At 38.6% G+C, this 19,324-nt stretch overlaps 1 protein-coding gene across 1 annotated transcript; it reads left to right on the forward strand.

Annotated features, from left to right (window-relative positions):
* Window positions 1-2,857: 2,857 nt before the first annotated feature.
* Window positions 2,858-18,105, forward strand: LOC145765053 (uncharacterized). The gene is made up of 10 exons (XM_082576792.1): window positions 2,858-3,015; window positions 4,591-4,698; window positions 5,320-5,486; window positions 5,732-5,898; window positions 6,322-6,411; window positions 10,475-10,642; window positions 10,993-11,156; window positions 11,431-11,546; window positions 11,854-12,374; window positions 15,393-18,105. Exons 1-10 carry the CDS (start codon window positions 2,858-2,860, stop codon window positions 15,525-15,527), a joined length of 1,794 nt encoding a protein of 597 aa, XP_082432918.1. The 3' UTR covers window positions 15,528-18,105.
* Window positions 18,106-19,324: the final 1,219 nt, after the last annotated feature.

Raw genomic sequence — 19,324 nt, forward strand, 5'->3', positions numbered from 1 at the left:
TGCATGCTTATGGAACCCTTGCCCATTTTAACAACCTGTAGGTCTGTGATAATGCCTCAAAATAGAGTTTTTTGAAAATAACTTCATTTTTAGACATTTTATGGCAAAATGTTCTCTCAAGACAAATAGAAACATGCTTCTTCTGCTTCTTTTGATACCAGTTTTAGTTCTCTATGGCCATCGGCTACAAAGATAGAGCACTTTCCAAAAAATTGACCTTTTTGCAACCTTTAGTGCGATGTTGCTCGGCCACTAGAGGGAGCAACTGAAAATTTTTAGTGAAACAGATGGTTTTGGACAATTTGCCAACTTTTAGGAGGGGCCACTTTTTCAATTTCAAAAAAAGTTTTTTTCAGCCCACCCTAAATTGCTAACTGCAGACATGTGCAGTTGTGCATGCACTACATGAACTACTATTCAGGTATACTTTTATCCTTTCAAAGTTTGGCACCTTTTTTGGTTCATTGACGTGCTGGTATGTTGGCGATTGTAGCTAGTAGTATCTTTTTCTTGTTTTGCACACTTTAATGACGAACACAATAATGACTCACTGAGGTGAAATGATATGATTTTGTTTGCCATATTTCAAACCGTTTTTTTTTTTTCAAATTTAAAGATTTCTTGTCATTTTAAAAGTTAAGGTTGTTAAGCTCTAGAAAGAAAAAACTGCTTTTTGGGAAATGCTGAGTAGGTTTCTTTCTGGATGCAACCTAGTTCGTACCCTGAAAAGATTGAGAGAAAAAATTAAAAGAAGCGGAAGTCGCTGATTGCAGTTTCTGCAAACATTTTTCCGCAGTTTCCGCTAACTCTAACTATAGGCTAGTCTATGCTTTAACCCTAACCCTCGCTGATTGCAGTTTTCGCAAACATTTTTCCGTAGTTTCCGCTAACCTTTACTCTAACCATAGAGTAATCTATGCTCTAACCCTCACTGATCGTAGTTTCCGCTAACCATGGAGTAATCTATGCTCTCTAAACCTCGCTGAACGCAGTTTCTGCAAACATTTTTTTGCAGTTTCCGCTTACTCTAACCATCGAGTAATCTATGCTCCCTAACCCTCACTGATCGCAGTTTCCGCAAATATTTTTCCGGTAACCCTAACCCTCGAGTTTGTTTGCGGAAACTCCGATCAGCGACTTTGGCTTTGTGCTATTAAACTGCGATCATCGACTTCGGCTTTTTTTGTTTCTCTCGATCTTTTCAGGGTACAAACTAGGTTGCTCCCTTTCTTTCTTGCCAACTTTATTCATTACTATGGTTATATACCAGTGGTTCTCAAACTTTTTCAAAAAAATGTTTGAACGGTCCCTTACGATTTTTTTCAACGACTCACGGTCCACTAAAAACTTAAGGCAAATTAGCGCAATTTATTTGTTACATGCAATTAAAATGCACACGTCAATAAAATGGGTGCACCTGCTTGGGTGTTATCAGTTCTATGTTAAGTTCCGTTTGGTTTAATATGATCTTGATATTATGCATTAGCATTACATCCAACATGTTTTGAGCTAGGTATCAATGTGACATTGACTTCTGTATATTTGACACTACCTGCGACAAAATGCTTTCCGATAGCTCAGATATTCTCGTACTCACAGTGTCGTTTGACAGAGACACTTGCTTCAGCTTTTGAGCTTCAGATTCTCCCAAAACGTTTGATACAATAACTTGGCAACAAGGCAAGATCAGTTGTCTCCGATGGCGTGAGGCTTCTCAGCGATAGCTATTTTACTTGCAACTTTGTAGGAGGCCTTAACCCTGCAGTATTTTCCTTCCATTGATCACTAGTGCTATAAAATCTTGACCTAACTAAACTATTAGCTTGCCGTTTAAAAAAAATCTGCATCTTTGTTTTGATAATCTGGATGATGTGTTACCAAATGTCTTTTCAGCTTGCTAGGTTTTAGAGCAGAACTTGCTAAAACTTTACAGCATAGCACGCACTGCGGCTTTTCTTCTTCTCCAGAATGTATCACAGTGAAACCAAATTGAACATGGGAATCATTGAATCCTAATTTTTTTCGAGGCTGAGCCATTTTCACTTTTTGTACTCAAATTTAAGTTAAAAATTCAATTAGTAAAGTTAAAGAGTTATTAAGTTTTGGCTAATTTGACTAAGGCTAAAAGAGCTAAAACTTCGGAAAGGCATTCAATTCAAAACTTAAATCAGTAAAAATAACTAGCCTTAACTTCGCCTAACTCCTTTTTAGTCTTCTTCTTCATCATCGTGTGTCACACGGCCGTAGCCCAGAGCATCACGCAAGCTTCTGCTCTATCGTTGAACTCGGCCAAATCCTGTGCAGAGCACCTTTCGTTTAGTCAACGAAAGGCCAGGTTGAAAAAACTCTGTGGATGGATGCCAAGCCAGCTTACTAAAATATATCTTTTAACTTTGGTTTGGAAAATAAGTTGCCAGAAAAATTTTACTTTCCACAAAACTTTTTTCTTCGGGATCGTGTTAATGTTTTGGAAGGTGCTTCGCGGTCCCAGAAAATTGTCTCGCGGACCCCAAAAGGACCGCGGACCCCAGTTTGAGAACCACTGTTATATACTGTACCTTGATAATTGTCGATGTCAAATTTGAAGGCTGGCATCCAAGACAGCACAGCAATTGTTTTGTAGATAAAAGTGGTTGCTTTGTTTGGGATTATGCTTCAGTGACTGGGGGAACATAGCCTTAGAAGCTATGTTCACAATATGGTAAGAAGCACGCCTGCACCTCTGCACACTGCAGGTTCTCTATTCATCAAGTATATATCCATCTTAAATTGTTCTAACTGTACCGAACATTGTTTTGATATTGTTTTTACATCTTCAGGATTTTTGTTGTTGTTAGATGAAATATTACTTGTAGATATGAAAGTTCCAGCAACATCCTCTATCCCTGGTACAGCAGAGGCAAAATTTGCGAAGCGTCTAGCTGGTAATGAAAAGAAAATACGTGATCGTGCTTTTAAGCAATTGAAACTATACATGATAGCAAAGTCAGAAACAACAGAAGGAAGTTTTTCCAGGTAGGCTATATATCATATAATTAATTAATACATAATTAATCGTCATAATTAATTATATCTATATTGTAAAAACTGATGATATTTGTTTTTCAATCTATAGTTCATGTTTTTTCCTTTGTAGTCAGTTTAAATACAGTATATATATATTATAATTGAATTTGTCAACTAGACATCTCTAAATGTCTAGTTGACTCAATTTGTTGACTCAAGTTGTTTAGTCAATTTTTTCTTATTACATGTTGTTTTTCTGTTAATATTTACATTATTGTAGGTGTAGGTCTATTTCTGCATTTTTATATTTTCTAAGGTTATAATTTGTTTTGTCATGCACCTGTTCTCCTAAAAGTTTCCATATATTACAGTTTACTTCTGTCCTGTTGGCAGTGTTAGGTTTGCTTGGCAGTCAGCTTTTTCTTTCATTTGTTTAATCTGTTTGTGTTGGTGATTGAATTATTGTAATTTCAGTGCTATCTACTTTAGGGATGCAACCTATTTCGTCCCCTAAAAAGATCAAGAAAAAAATACAACAAAGCCGAAGTCGCTGATCGGAGTTTCCGCAAACATGTTTCATGTTTACGGAAACTCCTAACCCTTAACCCTAACCTCTATCATATCACATCAGTAAATTTTGATATATAAGGTATGAACTGCTCTTGAGAAAACTGCAAACCTTGTGTGTGTTATATTTGTTGTATCTGTTGTATTTTTTCTCTATCTTTTCAGGGAGTGAAATAGATTGCACCCCTATTTTAGTACTTAGATAGCCATTCAGTGGCGTAGCCAGAAAAATAATTTGGGTGGGGCCAAATATGTGATGAATTGAAGAGAACGACAAAGTGTTTGATTTAAGACATCGCCTGGTGTGCTGTGGCGTATTCTGGTGGGTTAATCAAGAGAAGCAATAAAGCTGGCGGGGGTTAGATTGTGCGAAAGGCACAAGAATTTTAGGGGGATCCGGGAGCATGCTCTCCCGGGAAATTTTTGCAAAATTACACTCAAATAATGGATTATAGCGCTTTCTGGAAATACTTTGAGGGTAATATTTGTATGAAATTTATTAGCAGATAAACAACTATTAACTTATTAAAGGTAGCTGCTACACAAAAACCCAACAGAGTAAGCCATTCTGAAATTGCTTCCACAGATTAGTTGAAAGAAGCGTAAATCGCGTAAACTTTGCGCGATTTAAGATTTTCAAAATTTATTGGTGTCTTTCTTTGTGTCTAAAACAAGTCCTGGGGGGTGTTAATAGCCAGATGTCTTGGTAAACGATATAAATTTATACAAAGTATATTATATTTTCAACAAAGGGTTCAACTTCGGAATCCAAATTTTGAAAATTTGGGAGGGTCATGGCCCCTTTTGCCCCCCCCCCTGGCTACGCCTATGTAGCCATTGACTTAATTGCTAACATATTCCACAAAAGTGGGCTGCTAAATTGTTGTTGTGTTGTTTCATTCTGATATCAATTGTGCAAAAGCTATTGTATGTTGGGCTTTAGCTTAATAAAATTTTACAAAATTTTTTTGTAAATTCTTTCCTTTTTACTTAGGCTTGTGATTTTTGTGGTTGCAGAGACGAACTAATGCGATTATGGAAAGGTTTGTTTTACTGCATGTGGATGTCTGATAAACCACTTGTTCAAGAAGAATTAGCAAACAACATGGCTGAAATTTTACCAAAGTAAGTTGCAACCAGGATCACTCACAACTCACAAGTATATGTACAATTGAAACAGAATTCACAAGTATACAATTTTGGTTAAAAATCGATTTATTCAAATGTTTGCAGAGGTTTATAAAGTTATTTATTGTTACCATGTATAATGTATATATATATATTGTGTATGTTTTACATTTGGATGTGGTTTGCATTTTTTTATTAAACGAAAATTTTGTTCGGAAATTATAAACATAAGCAACTACAGTGGATTAAACACTTTCAAACTTATACCTAAATTGTTCAACAAACGCAAAGGCTTGGCGCATGGGCACATTCTGGGTTACTCTATTTTATTGGCAGTACCATGTCCAATGTCCATACCTACTTTATTTATGTGAATAAAATGACTATACATTATACAAATGTACTATACAAATGTATTGAGGCCACAGCTTGACAATTTACTTGATATAGGTACTGCTAAAGTTACAATATCAAAGCTGTTTAATGCTAAATGACAAGATTTATCTTTAGCTCGCTTTTATTTATAATCAAGGTATTCAATTAATGCTAAATGACAAGATTTATCTTAAGCTCGCTTTTATTTATAATCAAGGTATTCAATTATCACATGTTGTTCAGGCTTAAAAATACAAAAGCAAGCATGCTGTATTTTGAAACATTTCTTGCTACAATGGCTCGAGAGTGGAGAGGGATCGACCGTTTGCGAATGGACAAGTTCTATTTGCTGACTCGTTTCATGTTAAATCAGGCATTTGAATGTTTAAAACAGAATTCATGGGATAAAGGTATTTTTATCTAAATATTTAACTTTGTCAACTAACGCATCTTTGATGGGCTCATTGCGTACATTTGTATTAAAAGTGAAATGATTTAACCGACTGTACTTAGTTCAGCCGCATGTCAGAATTTGTGCTACTCCCATCTGTAGCTATCCTTAAACTTAATGCATAGATTATATATGATATAATATTTCAAATCTTGTTTGTTGAGTAGAAAATATATTACTCAGATGTTGAATCACTTTAACCAGGTCTTGTTGACTGGATCCTGAGTTTATTAAAAAACGGGCCATTGTCTCCCCTTGCCCCCACCCCAGGAGGTAATTCTGGATCTCCGTTGGGACTTCGTCTCCACTTCATGGACATATATATTAAAGAGTTGACTGCTTGCGGTCATGATTGCTTGACCACTTCTCAGGTAACTGTTTGTCACTTTGAAGCTACAGAAGAGTTGATCAATTGATCATGTCAAAACTGGAATGTATTTCCTTCAGAGTAAATAAACTAATTGTCATAATTTTCACTTCAGTTTTTAACATTTTAGTTAGCTTCATTTTAATACAGCTAATGCCTTGACAGCCATACAGGTTTATGCCTATTGCCTACTACGGTTTTGCTAGTTTTGATGTTGGGTAAGTCATATCACTTAATGGTTATCATATTATATTCGACTTTGAAAATGATGACAAAACACTGAAACAGTTCCATTTTTGCAAAGAGGTTTTACAACATTTTTTGGTGCCTTTAAAATGGTTTCCAGAAGCAACGATGTTTCACCGTATTGTCATTTATTTCATTTTAATGTGCTTTTAGATCTTTAGTGCTTTTCTTTCCCGTTCAGGTCACGAGGTTTCTTCTCCCGTATTGCTTGCTCTTGTGCAACACACCTGTGCGTAATCTTCGCAGCCGAGTTGTTATCAGAATTTTTCAGGTATGAACTTGTTTTGTGGCCCCTGTTACCGCAACCAAGGAATGTTTGCAGAAGAATGGCAGACTGAAGAAATTTGCGACTGCTGAGCCTGAAACCGTTTTGTTCTCTTGGGCAAATGTTTTCAAACTGTGTGTCACGACGCCCTGGCGCGTCGTTATCGTTTCACTTTTCCCAGGTCGTCGACCGTCGTGACACGAATGAAGGCTGGTGACAAACGAATTGACGTTTGAGAACTACTGCTCTTGGTCGTATTGTTATTGCCGGTACTCTTATTGTCGCTGTCCGAATGCGGAATGGCCCGTTTCGGCGAGTCCGATTCGGCGAGTCCGATTCGACTAGTCCGATTCGGCGAGTTCCCTATTCGGCGAGAGCCTTTTTCGGCGAGTGCCCTATTCGGCGAGTTTTTGAAATTTTTAAAAGGAAATTATCGGGTACCGTAGCCTAATTACAATTGCCGCTTTTACATCGTTTTAACGTCGCTAAACGTTGAAATCGTGCAGAAAGGAATAAAAATACAATGTTTGAACTATTAAATTAAAATTCGTCATATCAGTTCAGTTAGTTTTATTTCTGACCATCATATCAAAAACAATACACGTCAACATAGCAAAGGTCGAGAAAAATGTAGAAGCGACAAAACGCGAAGTTAAAACGTGCTTGTGACCGAAGTAAGTTATTGAGTTGAAAGAAATTTGGCACGGTCGCAACACCTTCAGAAAAATTTAAGATATGAAGGGAAAATAAAACAAAGACAATGTTACAAAAAAAATCATGTTTATGTCTATAAGTTAGTACTTTTGAATAGTTAAAATGATTAGTTTGGATCAACAAATGTTTGACCTACAGCTTAGATTGAAAGGAAATTATCGGGTACCGTGGCCTAGTTATCCCGACCAGCAAAAATTTGTTCCAAGAACCCAGTTAACCTAACAGTTCATTTTTACATTGTAGTAACAGAATAAAAAGGCTAACCAAGTGTGTAGCCTATCGTTTTAACGTCGCTAAACGTTGAAATCGTGTAGAAAAGAAAACTTTGCTGACTAGGATACGTTGAAACTGAGAAACATTCACAGAAGCCCTACGATACGTTGCATTTTTAAGATAATGTATTCAGACGTTGAATCAATGTACAAATGAAATGTTATGCTAAATGGGTTCTTGGAACAATTCGAAAGGCTTCTGTGAATGTTTCTCAGCTTCAACGTATCCTAGTCAGCAAAGTTCTCTTTTCTACACGATTTCAACATTTAGCGACGTTAAAACGATGTAAAAACGGCAATTTTTGCTGGTCGGGATAACTGGGCTATGGCACCCGATAATTTCCTTTCAATCCAAGCTATAGGCGGCCTACAGTAGGCCACACATTTGGTTAGCCTTTTTATTCTGTTACTACAATGTAAAAATGAACTGTTAGGCTAACTGGGTTCTTGGAACAAATCGTAGGGCTTCTGTGAATGTTTCTCAGTTTCAACGTATCCTAGTCAGCAAAGTTTTCTTTTCTACTCGATTTCAACGTTTAGCGACGTTAACACGATAGGCCACACATTTGGTTAGCCTTTTCATTCTGTTACTACAATGTAAAAATGAACTGCGTTCTTGGAACAAATTTTTGCTGGTCGGGATAACTAGGCTACGGTACCCGATAATTTCCTTTCAATCCAAGCTGTAGGCCACACATTTGTTGATCCAAACTAATCATTTTAACTATTCAAAAGTACTAACTTATAGACATAAACAAAATTTATTTTATTTTTTTTTGTAACATTTTCTTTATTTTATTTTCCCTTCATATCTTAAATTTTTCTGAAGGTGTTGCGACCGTGCCAAATTTCTTTCCATAGGCGCCGACTTTTCAAAAAACCTTGGGGGGCGAGAAAGGTGATGACGTCATAACCATAACGCTATTTTACTCAATTAAAATAGTCTTTGATTAAGCTTAGTGTCTTGTTTATATTAACAAATAGGTCGCAAACCAAATTTATTAGAAGCGCTGCTTGAAAGGATTAGTTTTACGCATGCAGTACGCCTAGTTGTAAAAATTTTGATATTGTTAGCTCATAATTGGAACTGTTGGAAAACAAGCCGATTCATTTCCTTTTCGTGCGAGTGAATAACAACGATCAAGACAGTGAAGTTATCGAAATAAAACGCAAAAAATCATGATCTCAAGCAGAGTGAAAACCCGCTATCAGTTTTATTAACCTCGTTTCGCTAATTACTTTCAAAGCGTTAACAACTGCGAAGTGTTTTCTCTTCTGTTGTTTATTGAAAGTCTTTATAGTCTTTTATTGAATACAGTAGGCTATACTCGAGTAAAGGTCGAGATGTTCGCAAGTGATTTTCACCTCAAAAAGACAAGTTCAACTAACACGGGACAAGCTGTTGTCTCCAGCTCGGCAATTTTCAAAATGAACGCACTAAAAATCATTGTCGACGTAGATTACGTAAGTGTGAAATCGCGTCGGCCTAAGTAAAAGTTTTGAATACGTTTATTTGCAGTGATTCAAACTTAATTTTCAAATTCAATGATTTCTTGTCAATTCTAAACTTTATGCACTTGTTGAGCAATATGCAAAGCTCACGAGACAAAACAGAAAGAGGAGATCATTTTTTTTATTTTTGCGTGTAGGATATAATCGTTCTTATTATAACGTAACATTCCATGATCGTTGAAGTCGATGTCAAACCTTAGCGGCCGCATAAAACAATGATGTCAGGTTAGCTAGGTGATAATAGCGGTAAGAGACGTCGTTAATGCAGGCAATATCTGCGACCAAGACCATTAAACACCTTTTCTTTTATCGGTTTTCGATTTAATTCTCACACATTGCGAAGAAAACAAATGCGTTCTGTTGAATCATAATTTTCTCACAGCGGGAAGGCCTCGTTGAAAATAGCGCGTCTAATTTAGCTGGTTTATTTAATATTGCAGTGAATAGTTACGTGACTATTCCAGCAGTGCAAGTTACTCTACCATCTACTTTGAAACTTCCATACCGCATGAGAAAGCCATGCGATCAGCTGCTGTTTTGCGGGCAAGAGCAACGTAGGCTTTTCTTGCTTTCGGCATTCTTTAAGACCGTTTAAATTATCTAAATCTCTTTCACGAAGTGTTTTATCTTTGAAACACCACTTGTCATCACCATTTTTTTTGCCCTTCAACCATAAATTTACGGGGGGCGCCGCCCCCCGGAAGTCGGCGCGTATGTTTCTTTCAACTCAATAACTTACTTCGGTCACAAGCACGTTTCAACGTTCGTGTTTTGTCGCTTCTACCTTTTTCTACACCTTTGCTATGTTGACGTGTATTGTTTTTCATATGATGGTCAGAAATAAAAACAACTGAACTGACATGACGAATTGTAATTTAATAGTTTAAACATTTTATTTTTATTCCTTTCTGCACGATTTCAACGTTTAGCGACGTTAAAACGATGTAAAAACGGCAATTGTAATTACGCTACGGTATCCGATAATTTCCTTTCACAAATTTCAAAAACTCGCCGAATAGGGCACTCGCCGAAAAAGGCTCTCGCCGAATAGGGAACTCGCCGAATCGGACTAGTCGAATCGGACTCGCCGAATCGGACTCGCCGAATAGTAGCAGACCCGTCCGAATGACGCGAACACGAATGACGCAAGACTCGGTTATTTCTTACTAAAGTTAATTTGTTGTGTTGTCCCTGAAGCAGCGAGGAAAGAGATTAACTTCGACAAGCCTGACTTACACTTTGAGTTTACCAGACGTTTCTGATTTATAAGATTTCTGAGCAGAGTTGTCCATAAAGATTAAATAACAACAAATGAATTAATGGCATCGTCATCTTCATTAAGTGGAAGAAAAGAATATTCTTGTTTGTGTAAAAAATTGAAATTGCTACAATGACAAATGAAATTAGTGTCTCGCGTCATTTATGTATTGCGGCCTGAGCATGGCGTCATTCGTGTTCCCGTCATTCGGGCTGCGGCAAAAAGTCTTGTATCCGTTATTGCATTGTGTTATTACTGCCACATTAAGAAAACCCACTTCGAACAAGTTAGTATGTTGAAAACGTATTGGCAGGAAATCATCGACCATTCAGACGTGGTGCTGCAAGCCGTGGCTGCCCAGATAGACGACGATGATGAAGCGGTGCCTGAGGTCGTATTAAAATACGATTTTGCTGAAGTTGCAGACTCGCTTTTTGGGCTTATCAACCAAGAAGGAGCCTATGCAAGAAATCGTCAAATCGTAAGACCTCCCGATAGTCACAGAACGTAGACTATATTTCATCATTTCCAGACACCTGGTCTTGGGTATTGTGTGTTAATAAACGCGGATTATCACCTGGAACACCTTGTTGCAGTTTGGGTTAGTTTACATCAGAAGAGCGTATCATGTTATTGGATGTTTTCAATTGTTCATAAAAACGTATTTCTTCAACTTTTAACTTGGAAAACTTCCAATTTGAAACTGCTTGTACTTTCATGAACCGTATTGAATGATGAGGCATTTTAAAATCTGTTTTAGTGTTTTGTCGCAGGATTTCTAATATTCAATTCTCCTGCTCCTTTCTTGATAATGGTTTCTTCTTTCTCCAGGTTTACAAAGTGATTCGAAAACTTCGGGAAGTTGCAGAAGGGAGACTCCCGCTGGAAGATGTTCCAGATATTCCTGAAGATCTGGACAATGAAAAAAGTGATATGAATATAGCAGAAGATCGCCTTGCCAGCAAATTGGCCAAAGAAATGGCTCGAGAGTACAGGTTTGAAAGCAAGATATAAAAATAAAATTCGTTATATTTTTTGCATTAATTCTAAATTCTTTCCATTTTACGACAATTTGCCAACGAAACGATTTTTTCTCAACAGATATTAAAATAATGTAACAAACTTAGAACTTAGTTACCCTGCTCTAGCGCTTGTACTAAAATCGCAAACGGAATGCACTTTTTTCGTGTATTACAAAGTAGTTCAAAGGTTTCTGACTCTCATGAAAAACATTTATGGCTTTCTTAATTCGATGAAGTTGTTTCTTAGGGAAAGGCAGCAGAGCCGCAGATCGTTTCGTAAAAAGTCGAAGAAACTCAACAATGGATCATCGCAAGACGCTTCAATGAAGTTTGATGGCGAAGATAGCGAAGAACCATTAGTTGGTACGTGTAAAAGTATTTTGTTTTCGTAGAAAGAAAACATTGTATGCTGCATTATTGTTAAATCTAGTTCAGGAAACTTTGTTGAAATAGAACCATCAACACGTGAAAATAATATTGTAACAAGTAAAAATATTTTATGGTTGAAAATCGTTTTATATAACTACAGAACTAAATCAGGGATTTCTGGTGTCCCTGCTAAAACTTTTTGACTTGATAATTTGTAGCATATCTTTCCAAAGTCGACTACCGGATATTATTCTTGTCAAAACTGACCGTTGTTAATCTTCGAAACGAATTGTTTTTGCAGATTTCAATCAAGAAGAGTTTAACGAGGAAAGCGAGGAAGAAGTTTTGATCGCGGAAGAGAAAATTAAGGCAAAAAAAAGGAAACAAACGAAGAAGGCAAAAAAGGCCACGAGTGGTTCAATGGCAAAGTCGGTATTTTACTCAAGCAAAAATTTTAATCAAACGTTACTCAAGCAAAAACTTTTGACACCCGACGATGACTTCAGTTGCAAATCTTCCGAGCAGACTTGTGAAAAAACAGATGTTGTAGTTATATCAAAAAATTTGAAATCTAAAAAGAAAACAGTGAAATCACCAACCCCTGCTGTGGAGAAACCGAAGAAAGAATCACCCCCGAAAGAAGAAGAGGGTATCGCTCGTTTTACCACTTCAGCTTCTCCGAAAGCTGCATTTGTGAGGTTAGCTGCATCCAAATTGAACAAGCAGGTGACGAAAACACCAACAAATACCCCAAAGCGAGAACCCCGTGAAACTAGATCTGCCTCTGCCAAGCGAGTTTCTTTTCAAATGTCAAAAACTCAGGTACGTTGAGTTGATGTGATGTATTTAAACTACGAAAGTACACTCAGAAACAACACAATCCTTGTAGGCTGCATGGGTGCGTAAACGTTCACCAGCACACGCCAAACCAGCAGCGGTGTGTATTTGGAAAGACACTACATTCTAACACAAGTATGCGAATATTTTTAAATCAAGCCTGGGTTTTTACATCACACCAACACATATTTATGTTGTTTCATAACCTACTGGAATAGTCTATAGCACGGATGTGCAAACTTGCAGCACTGCTAGGCCAAATACACATACCGTAATCATCTTGGTCTGCCGGCCACGACTGGAAATATTTATTGTCTACTTACTATGTCATGACGAATATGCACGCAATAAATGACCACGCAGCTACCTCACGCCTAGCTAGCCTAAAAGCGCCTCCAGACAGAGCGCGGATAGCGGGAACCGCAGCGGGATGCTCGGTGGATGAATATTCACTAGGGTGGCTCTTAAAATTGAGTTTTTGAATTTTGCATGGGACACCCTTTCAAATGGTGAGGTTGTCAGAAAAAATAACTCTTGCAAATTTTTTTTTAATTTGAAGTTGATTTAGAGGTAGCCCTCCCCCCCTAAAGTTCCGTGCCCTCCCTCGAAATACCAAATCTGCGTATCTCGAAAACCACTTGAGCTAGAGATACGGTTTTTGTTTTAAAAGATGCAAAAAACATGGTTTTCTATCTGCTTTCTGAACATTGAATGCATCTATCTTGAGTAGAAAAGCAGTTATTTAGAAAAAACGCATTTGACCAAATCTTGATTTTACAACCTTTTTTGTGACCACGAAACCGTCTATAAAATTTCGTTTTTTTTCTTAATTTTTGCACCTTAGAGGGAACACTGGTAACGATATTCATTTCAAAATGTAATTCTGGTCAGTACTGCAAGAAGCGATATTATCGACAATATTTTACATATTGCCTTGCGTATCGTGACAGGATGTCTGCGACCTACACAATCGGACAATTTCCCTGTCCTTGCAGGCAACCAACCAGCTGAGTTTTGTCGCGAAGAAGCCATCCTGTCTCTTTCTCGGCATTACGAACCCCAACCACTTGCTCCACTCAAGTCTCTACAAGTCTGTGAGCGAGCAATCGAGAATCCTCGCCAACTGAAATCGAGACACCCATTTGTATGTGACGCACAACTCCTGATGAAAACCGCTGAAAACCAATCCATCAGCGCGGCTACCTGGGAGGACAACAAATGGAGCTCAGAGAGGAAGAAGAACTCCTCAAGGCTCTAAAGTTTTATCTTCGACACCAGCCCCCATCCAACCAGAATGCATAATTTGCCAAGGAAGGCCTGGGTGTGGCACAACCGCCTGCGTACTGGGCTACTGGAGTCAGACTATTCCGCTCAAATATGCACAAATTGGGGATGGCTCCATCCGCAATCTGTGAGTGTGGCATAGAGGAACAAACCACTGACCACACCATCTGTAACTGCGCCAAATGGTGTGCGTGGTCTGCTTGAACTGGATGACGAATCAATGCAATTGCTACTCGACACCTGCTCAAGCATCTAAACCACATCGGCACTGCCGAAGGGTGGTAAAAGATAGAGCCCCTTGACCCCTGGAGTAACAAAGAAGGTTTAAACGAAGAAGAATCGACAATATTGTTCTTGTTGGAATTTGGATTCAACAGTTTCCTGTGTTCAGTAACAACTTGCAAAAGAAACTGAAGTTGGTACTCATCTTCAGTTGAGAGTTTGTTAAAATCCGGGATTAGACTGAGAGCAACTCCTCTCTCTGCTTTGTCATTGACTACTGAAAGTCCCTTCGCCATGTGTAAACCTTGAATAAATGCACCATCTTCAGTCCAATGAGCAGGATCCTTTGAAAGTCTAATTATTGCTTCATCTTCACCCAACAGCTGAAGCCATTTTGAATTAGAGGTGCAATACTGTTCTAGACCCTTATTGCTAAGAAACGCATCTACTTTGATGCTTCGTCTCCTTGGTGGACGTTCTGCTGTTTCATTTAACATGGTTGCCACCATTAGCTTTTTACTTTCCACAGACAATCGAGAGTCAAACAAGGCTAGACCAACCATTTCTTCAGACAGATACCATAAATGCAGACCAAGCTTTTGCATAAATCGCCTTCGCCATCCAACAAGTGCGATGCATAGCACCTGAAGCTTGAAAGCGGATTCCACGCTCAGGAGTTTCTCCAAGGAATATGACAAAAAACGGGCATTTTAGCTATGCATGAATGCATAAAAGTTTAGGAATACTTATTTCGTTTATTACTTTACCAGTTTTACAGGTTAGTTTATGAACTTTGTTTATTGAATAGCTTGGGCCACAATACTTGTTTAGCACTGTTTTGTGCTAGAATACCGAAAACAGGTTTTTTCTAAATAACTGCTTTTCTACTCAAGATAGACGCAATCACTGTTCAGAAAGCACATAGGAAATCATGCTTTCTGCATCTTTTGACACAAAAACCGTATCTCTAGCTCAAGCAGTTTTTGAGATATGCAGATTTGGTATTTGGGAGGAGGGCGCAAAACTTTAGGGGGGGAGGGCCACCTCTAAATCAATTTCAAAGTCAAACATTTTTTGCAGGAGTTATTTTTTCTGACAACCTCACCTTTTCAAAGGGTGTCCCACACAAAATTCAAATTTTTTTCATTTTTTGCCAAATAAGAGCCACCCTAATATTCACACTTGGTTAGAGTCCCCCACACTTGGTTAGACTTTGTGGAAAAAGTGTGTTCTTGCACTGGTTCGAGTAACACAGAATGATTGAACTTGTGGTTGAACGTAAATGGTTTGTTTAGTACAATAGGTAATTGCTGATATGCGTTGTCGAAACGATCCCCTTAACATTGTAGATTGGCTTTCCGCAAGTAGAAACAGCGACATGAGACAAATTAATATGTATTTTGGAAAAACTCTTGTCAATCGAGATGATAGCCATTTATGCCAATAGAAGAAATCTGTGTGTCAGTCAATCATTATCTTAAGTTGTTGCATTGACAGGTTCAACCTTTCAAGAAAAACGACCGTTCGTCCGTGCTGAGTCCTTCCCCGTTAACAGTCCCCTTCGATCCTAGCAAGACACCCGATTTTGGACGACTTCTCAAACAAAAACGCGTCATGGAGCAAAAAAAGTAAAAGTATGCCGAAGAGGAAGCGCCCACGTGCGACAGATTTTTTTGAGTAAAGAGATCAACTTTGCCTTTAAGATATAGCAAAGCGTACGAGCGTTTTGAAAGGGTCTTGTTGTTTTGGAAACCACCGCAAATTCTGTGACAATCCAACTACGCATATGGTGGCGTGATGGCGAGCCAGAATGAGTGTGTAATTAACTGGGGAAATGAGATGCAACAACATTTGAACAACGTGTGTGGATATAAATGATGCTAGGCCTGGTTAATTTTAGAAGTGATTGTTTATCCTTGTACGTACTGCCAGGCTGCTAGCGTAGCGGAAATGAAGCTGAATGTTTTTTTTTTCATGTGGTTTAGCAACCCAGTTGCTGCCCAATGGTAACTATGTTTTTGCAAAATCGAATCTGTCTTCTTTTTTGAGATGACTTGCCTTTATAAATGTACAGCACGACAATGGATAAACGAGTGGCCAGAGTCTTATCTTTTCATGAACAGCTCATATTGTGTTTTCCTCCATTGAAATTCAGGGGTTAACTTTACGCCTGCTATCTCACCATCATCATTCAAATTCGGTTTTGTCCCACTGGTGGAGGTGGCCGACTCTTTCCTTGCAGCGATTGCCTTCACTTCTATTCTCCATCTCTGTCTGTCCATTGTCGTGTTGAATTCAACGACCGATTATTATGAAGTTGATTAGTGTATCAACGTTGCCATGCCTAAGACAATTGAAAACTAATTCCTGGTGATAGGGGGTAGTTGAAATGAGTCATTCAATTGTCAACGAAATTGAGCCGATTTTACCAACATGGTTTTACACGAATAATGTTTACACTGTACGAGTTGACCGTCCGTCTAAACTCTATGGGCTTGTGCAAAGCTTTGAATTGTCAGGAAAGTCACATTTTTCAACGTCTTTGGAACAAGCTTACGGAATAACTCATTTTGTAGTTGGCAGTGACGATCGGTAAGGGAAAGCAAGGAAAGCAGTGCTTACCTGAGCGAAAACTATGCAAATTAATGACTGAATTCTAGGTTTAACTTCTTATTATTTTTATCAAGTCTATTTTAACTTGAAAATTACTGTGTTCGTGACTAGAATTACTCGTAACGCTTGTGAGTAGTCTAAGTCCTCACCAAACCGCATGTCTTGCCTATAAATGCCAATTAACGCAAACGCTTTTGTCAGAAACCATCACTGAAGCTTCAGGGAAATCAACTTTCAAAGTTGCTTACCCTACATTGAAAAACGCCTTCGTTTTATCCAATCCTCAATCGTTTTGCAAAACGACACCAGCTGCTTAGCCAATCAGATGTGTTATCTGGTGTTATGGTTAAAGTTGCTTTCCCAGTGACGTCATGCGTATCTCATAGCGGCTGCTTTTGGTTTCAGGCGAAAGGAATACAGCCTCTACGCATGAGTGATTTTCGGGCTTGTAACTATGGGCTACTGAGTACGCTGAAAATAAAGCTGGTTCTCTTACCAAAAAAAACATAGATTCTACAATAAAACATGCAATTCCAAAGGGTACATTTACCAACCAGTACTGAAACAGCACAAGTGTTTTTTAAATTCTTTGGGTCAATAGACTGACATCACAAGTTCAGAGCAAACATAGGCCTACTTGTGTTCTTCAAGAATGGACTAGCTTAATTTATAGGCTAATTATTTGCTCTTTACTAGTGCACCAGTCCAATGCATGTCGTAAATGCTTACAGATGACATTGACAATAAGTTTTTGTGCTCAGTCTAAAAAAGCAGCCAACATTCTAGACTAGTCCTAGTTTGATTGATTGATTGAATCTTTATCCTCGGACTGGGAAAGTCCGAAGATTTTGTTTTGGAAATGCTCTCAGAGCGCACCAAATTGGAAGTGTTTTTCAAAATTTTCTGGGGGAGGCCCCCCAGACCCCCCGCTGGAAGTGTTGCCTTCGGGCTTCGCCCGACGGTTACGCCCCCTCGTGCCTACTACCTTGCTGCAGCATATTTCCAAGTTGCTTTCCCAATGGTTTAAGCCACCGAACGTCACTGGTAGTTGGTATAACCTTTGATGCTTGATTCAATTTTTTTTATTTGTCACAGCTCTGCCTATTTTTTTTACAGTGCAAGTTTAAATTTCGTTTTCCAATTAAAACGCAAGGGTATATGAAGTAATTAATTATTGCTTTCGTGTGACGCCATCATAGATATAGTACTAGGCAATTAGTTTGGCCAACCGATTGCATAATTCGCTGGGTGCCAATGTAGGAATTTAGAGCCATTTTAATAAGTCGTCAGGCCACTCAGCAATCGGCATGCGACAATTCAGCAAGTGCATTTCAGCTGTTAAATAGGCAAATGAAATTTACGTGCTCAGTTCGGACTTGTAAAACGAATTTTGGTGACATGCCAAGTTTGGACTTGCTATGTTGTTCGACTTTGTTGCGTTTCAAAACTGCTGATGGTCTTGAACAGCGAATATGATGGAATAGAAGGCATATTTTGCGATGGAAAATGTCACAGATGGATGATGGGATTCCATCATTAAATTTCTAACACGTTTTTTTTTAAACATATATAAAAAAATAAATAAAAGTAAGCTTGCCTTGTTACAGGAGAATAATTTTTTGTCATTATTATCATTGAAATTATCCATCGATCAGACTCCGTTATTTTCTTTCATACAACTTCAAACACATTTTAATGGCAACATTTGTTGGAGCTGACTCAGCCGAAACCAACGCTTCGTTAGCTCGTTTGTCCGCCCCGTTAGCTCAGTGGTTACGCGCCCCGCTCAAGATCACGCGGCGCAGGTTCGACTCTCGAGGTGTGCGCTCGAACAACGCATTTCAGGACTGTTCTCCATTCAGCGGCACCTAGTGGATAGAATAATTCCCCGGCAACAATACCAACAGGCAACAGTTGGAAAACTTCACTCTACCAATCCCGGTACCCTGCCCTGCGTCAAGAGCCTCTACAAGTATGCGAAACTACCAGGAATAACCTATCAAGGCGATGTCAATACGAGAATAAACATTCAAAAACCAAACCAACGCTGAACCAAACGACGTCAGTTGAAACAATCTGAAACCTTGAATGGCTGTTTTATAGTTTTTAGTCTTATAATAATGTCAATCAATTACCGTATATGCCTGTAAACGTACAAATATGCTATTGGTCATGCATAGGCCTACTGGGTTTTAAACCAGATTTCAAGTTTACTTCGCATGCTCAGCAATTTTTATTCAAGCAAAATTTATTTTTCAAACATTCACAATTGATAAAAATGGCTGTTTTAATGTCTATTTTATAGCATATCGTATGATATATGTCGTTGTAAGTTATCAGTGTTCATGTCACATCAATCTTGTTGGATGTGATGCCCTCGGCGTTTAGCTGTAAGATGGTGGGATGACGGTACTTGTCGACAGTGGAACTACCGAGCTCTGAAAAGAGCGGTTCTCGTGGCCCGTGGGGTTTTGTGCTGAGCGTTCCGGGTCGAGGATCGGTTTTGACAGTCTTCGTTTCGCATTTTTATGCTACTTACAGGGGGGACCGCGTGAAGGTGACTGTTTTTCCTCCTGGCTGCTCAACACCTGCCCAAACATCTAGACCGGTTCACCGCCACTGCCCAAGGGTGGTAAAGGCAGAGCCCCTCGACCCTTGAAGTGGCGAAGAAGATTGTTCATGTCCATTTTATCTTTTTCTTTCTTTTTAATTGATTTAGAATTTTTTTGCCCCCGCTCCGATAAAAAATCCTAGATCTGCCCCTGCAGGAACATAGTACACGTTTGAAATATGCAAGTAATATACACAATGCAAAA

This window comes from Aplidium turbinatum, chromosome 2 (assembly GCF_918807975.1).
Source record: "Aplidium turbinatum chromosome 2, kaAplTurb1.1, whole genome shotgun sequence".
Classification (NCBI taxonomy): domain Eukaryota; kingdom Metazoa; phylum Chordata; class Ascidiacea; order Aplousobranchia; family Polyclinidae; genus Aplidium; species Aplidium turbinatum.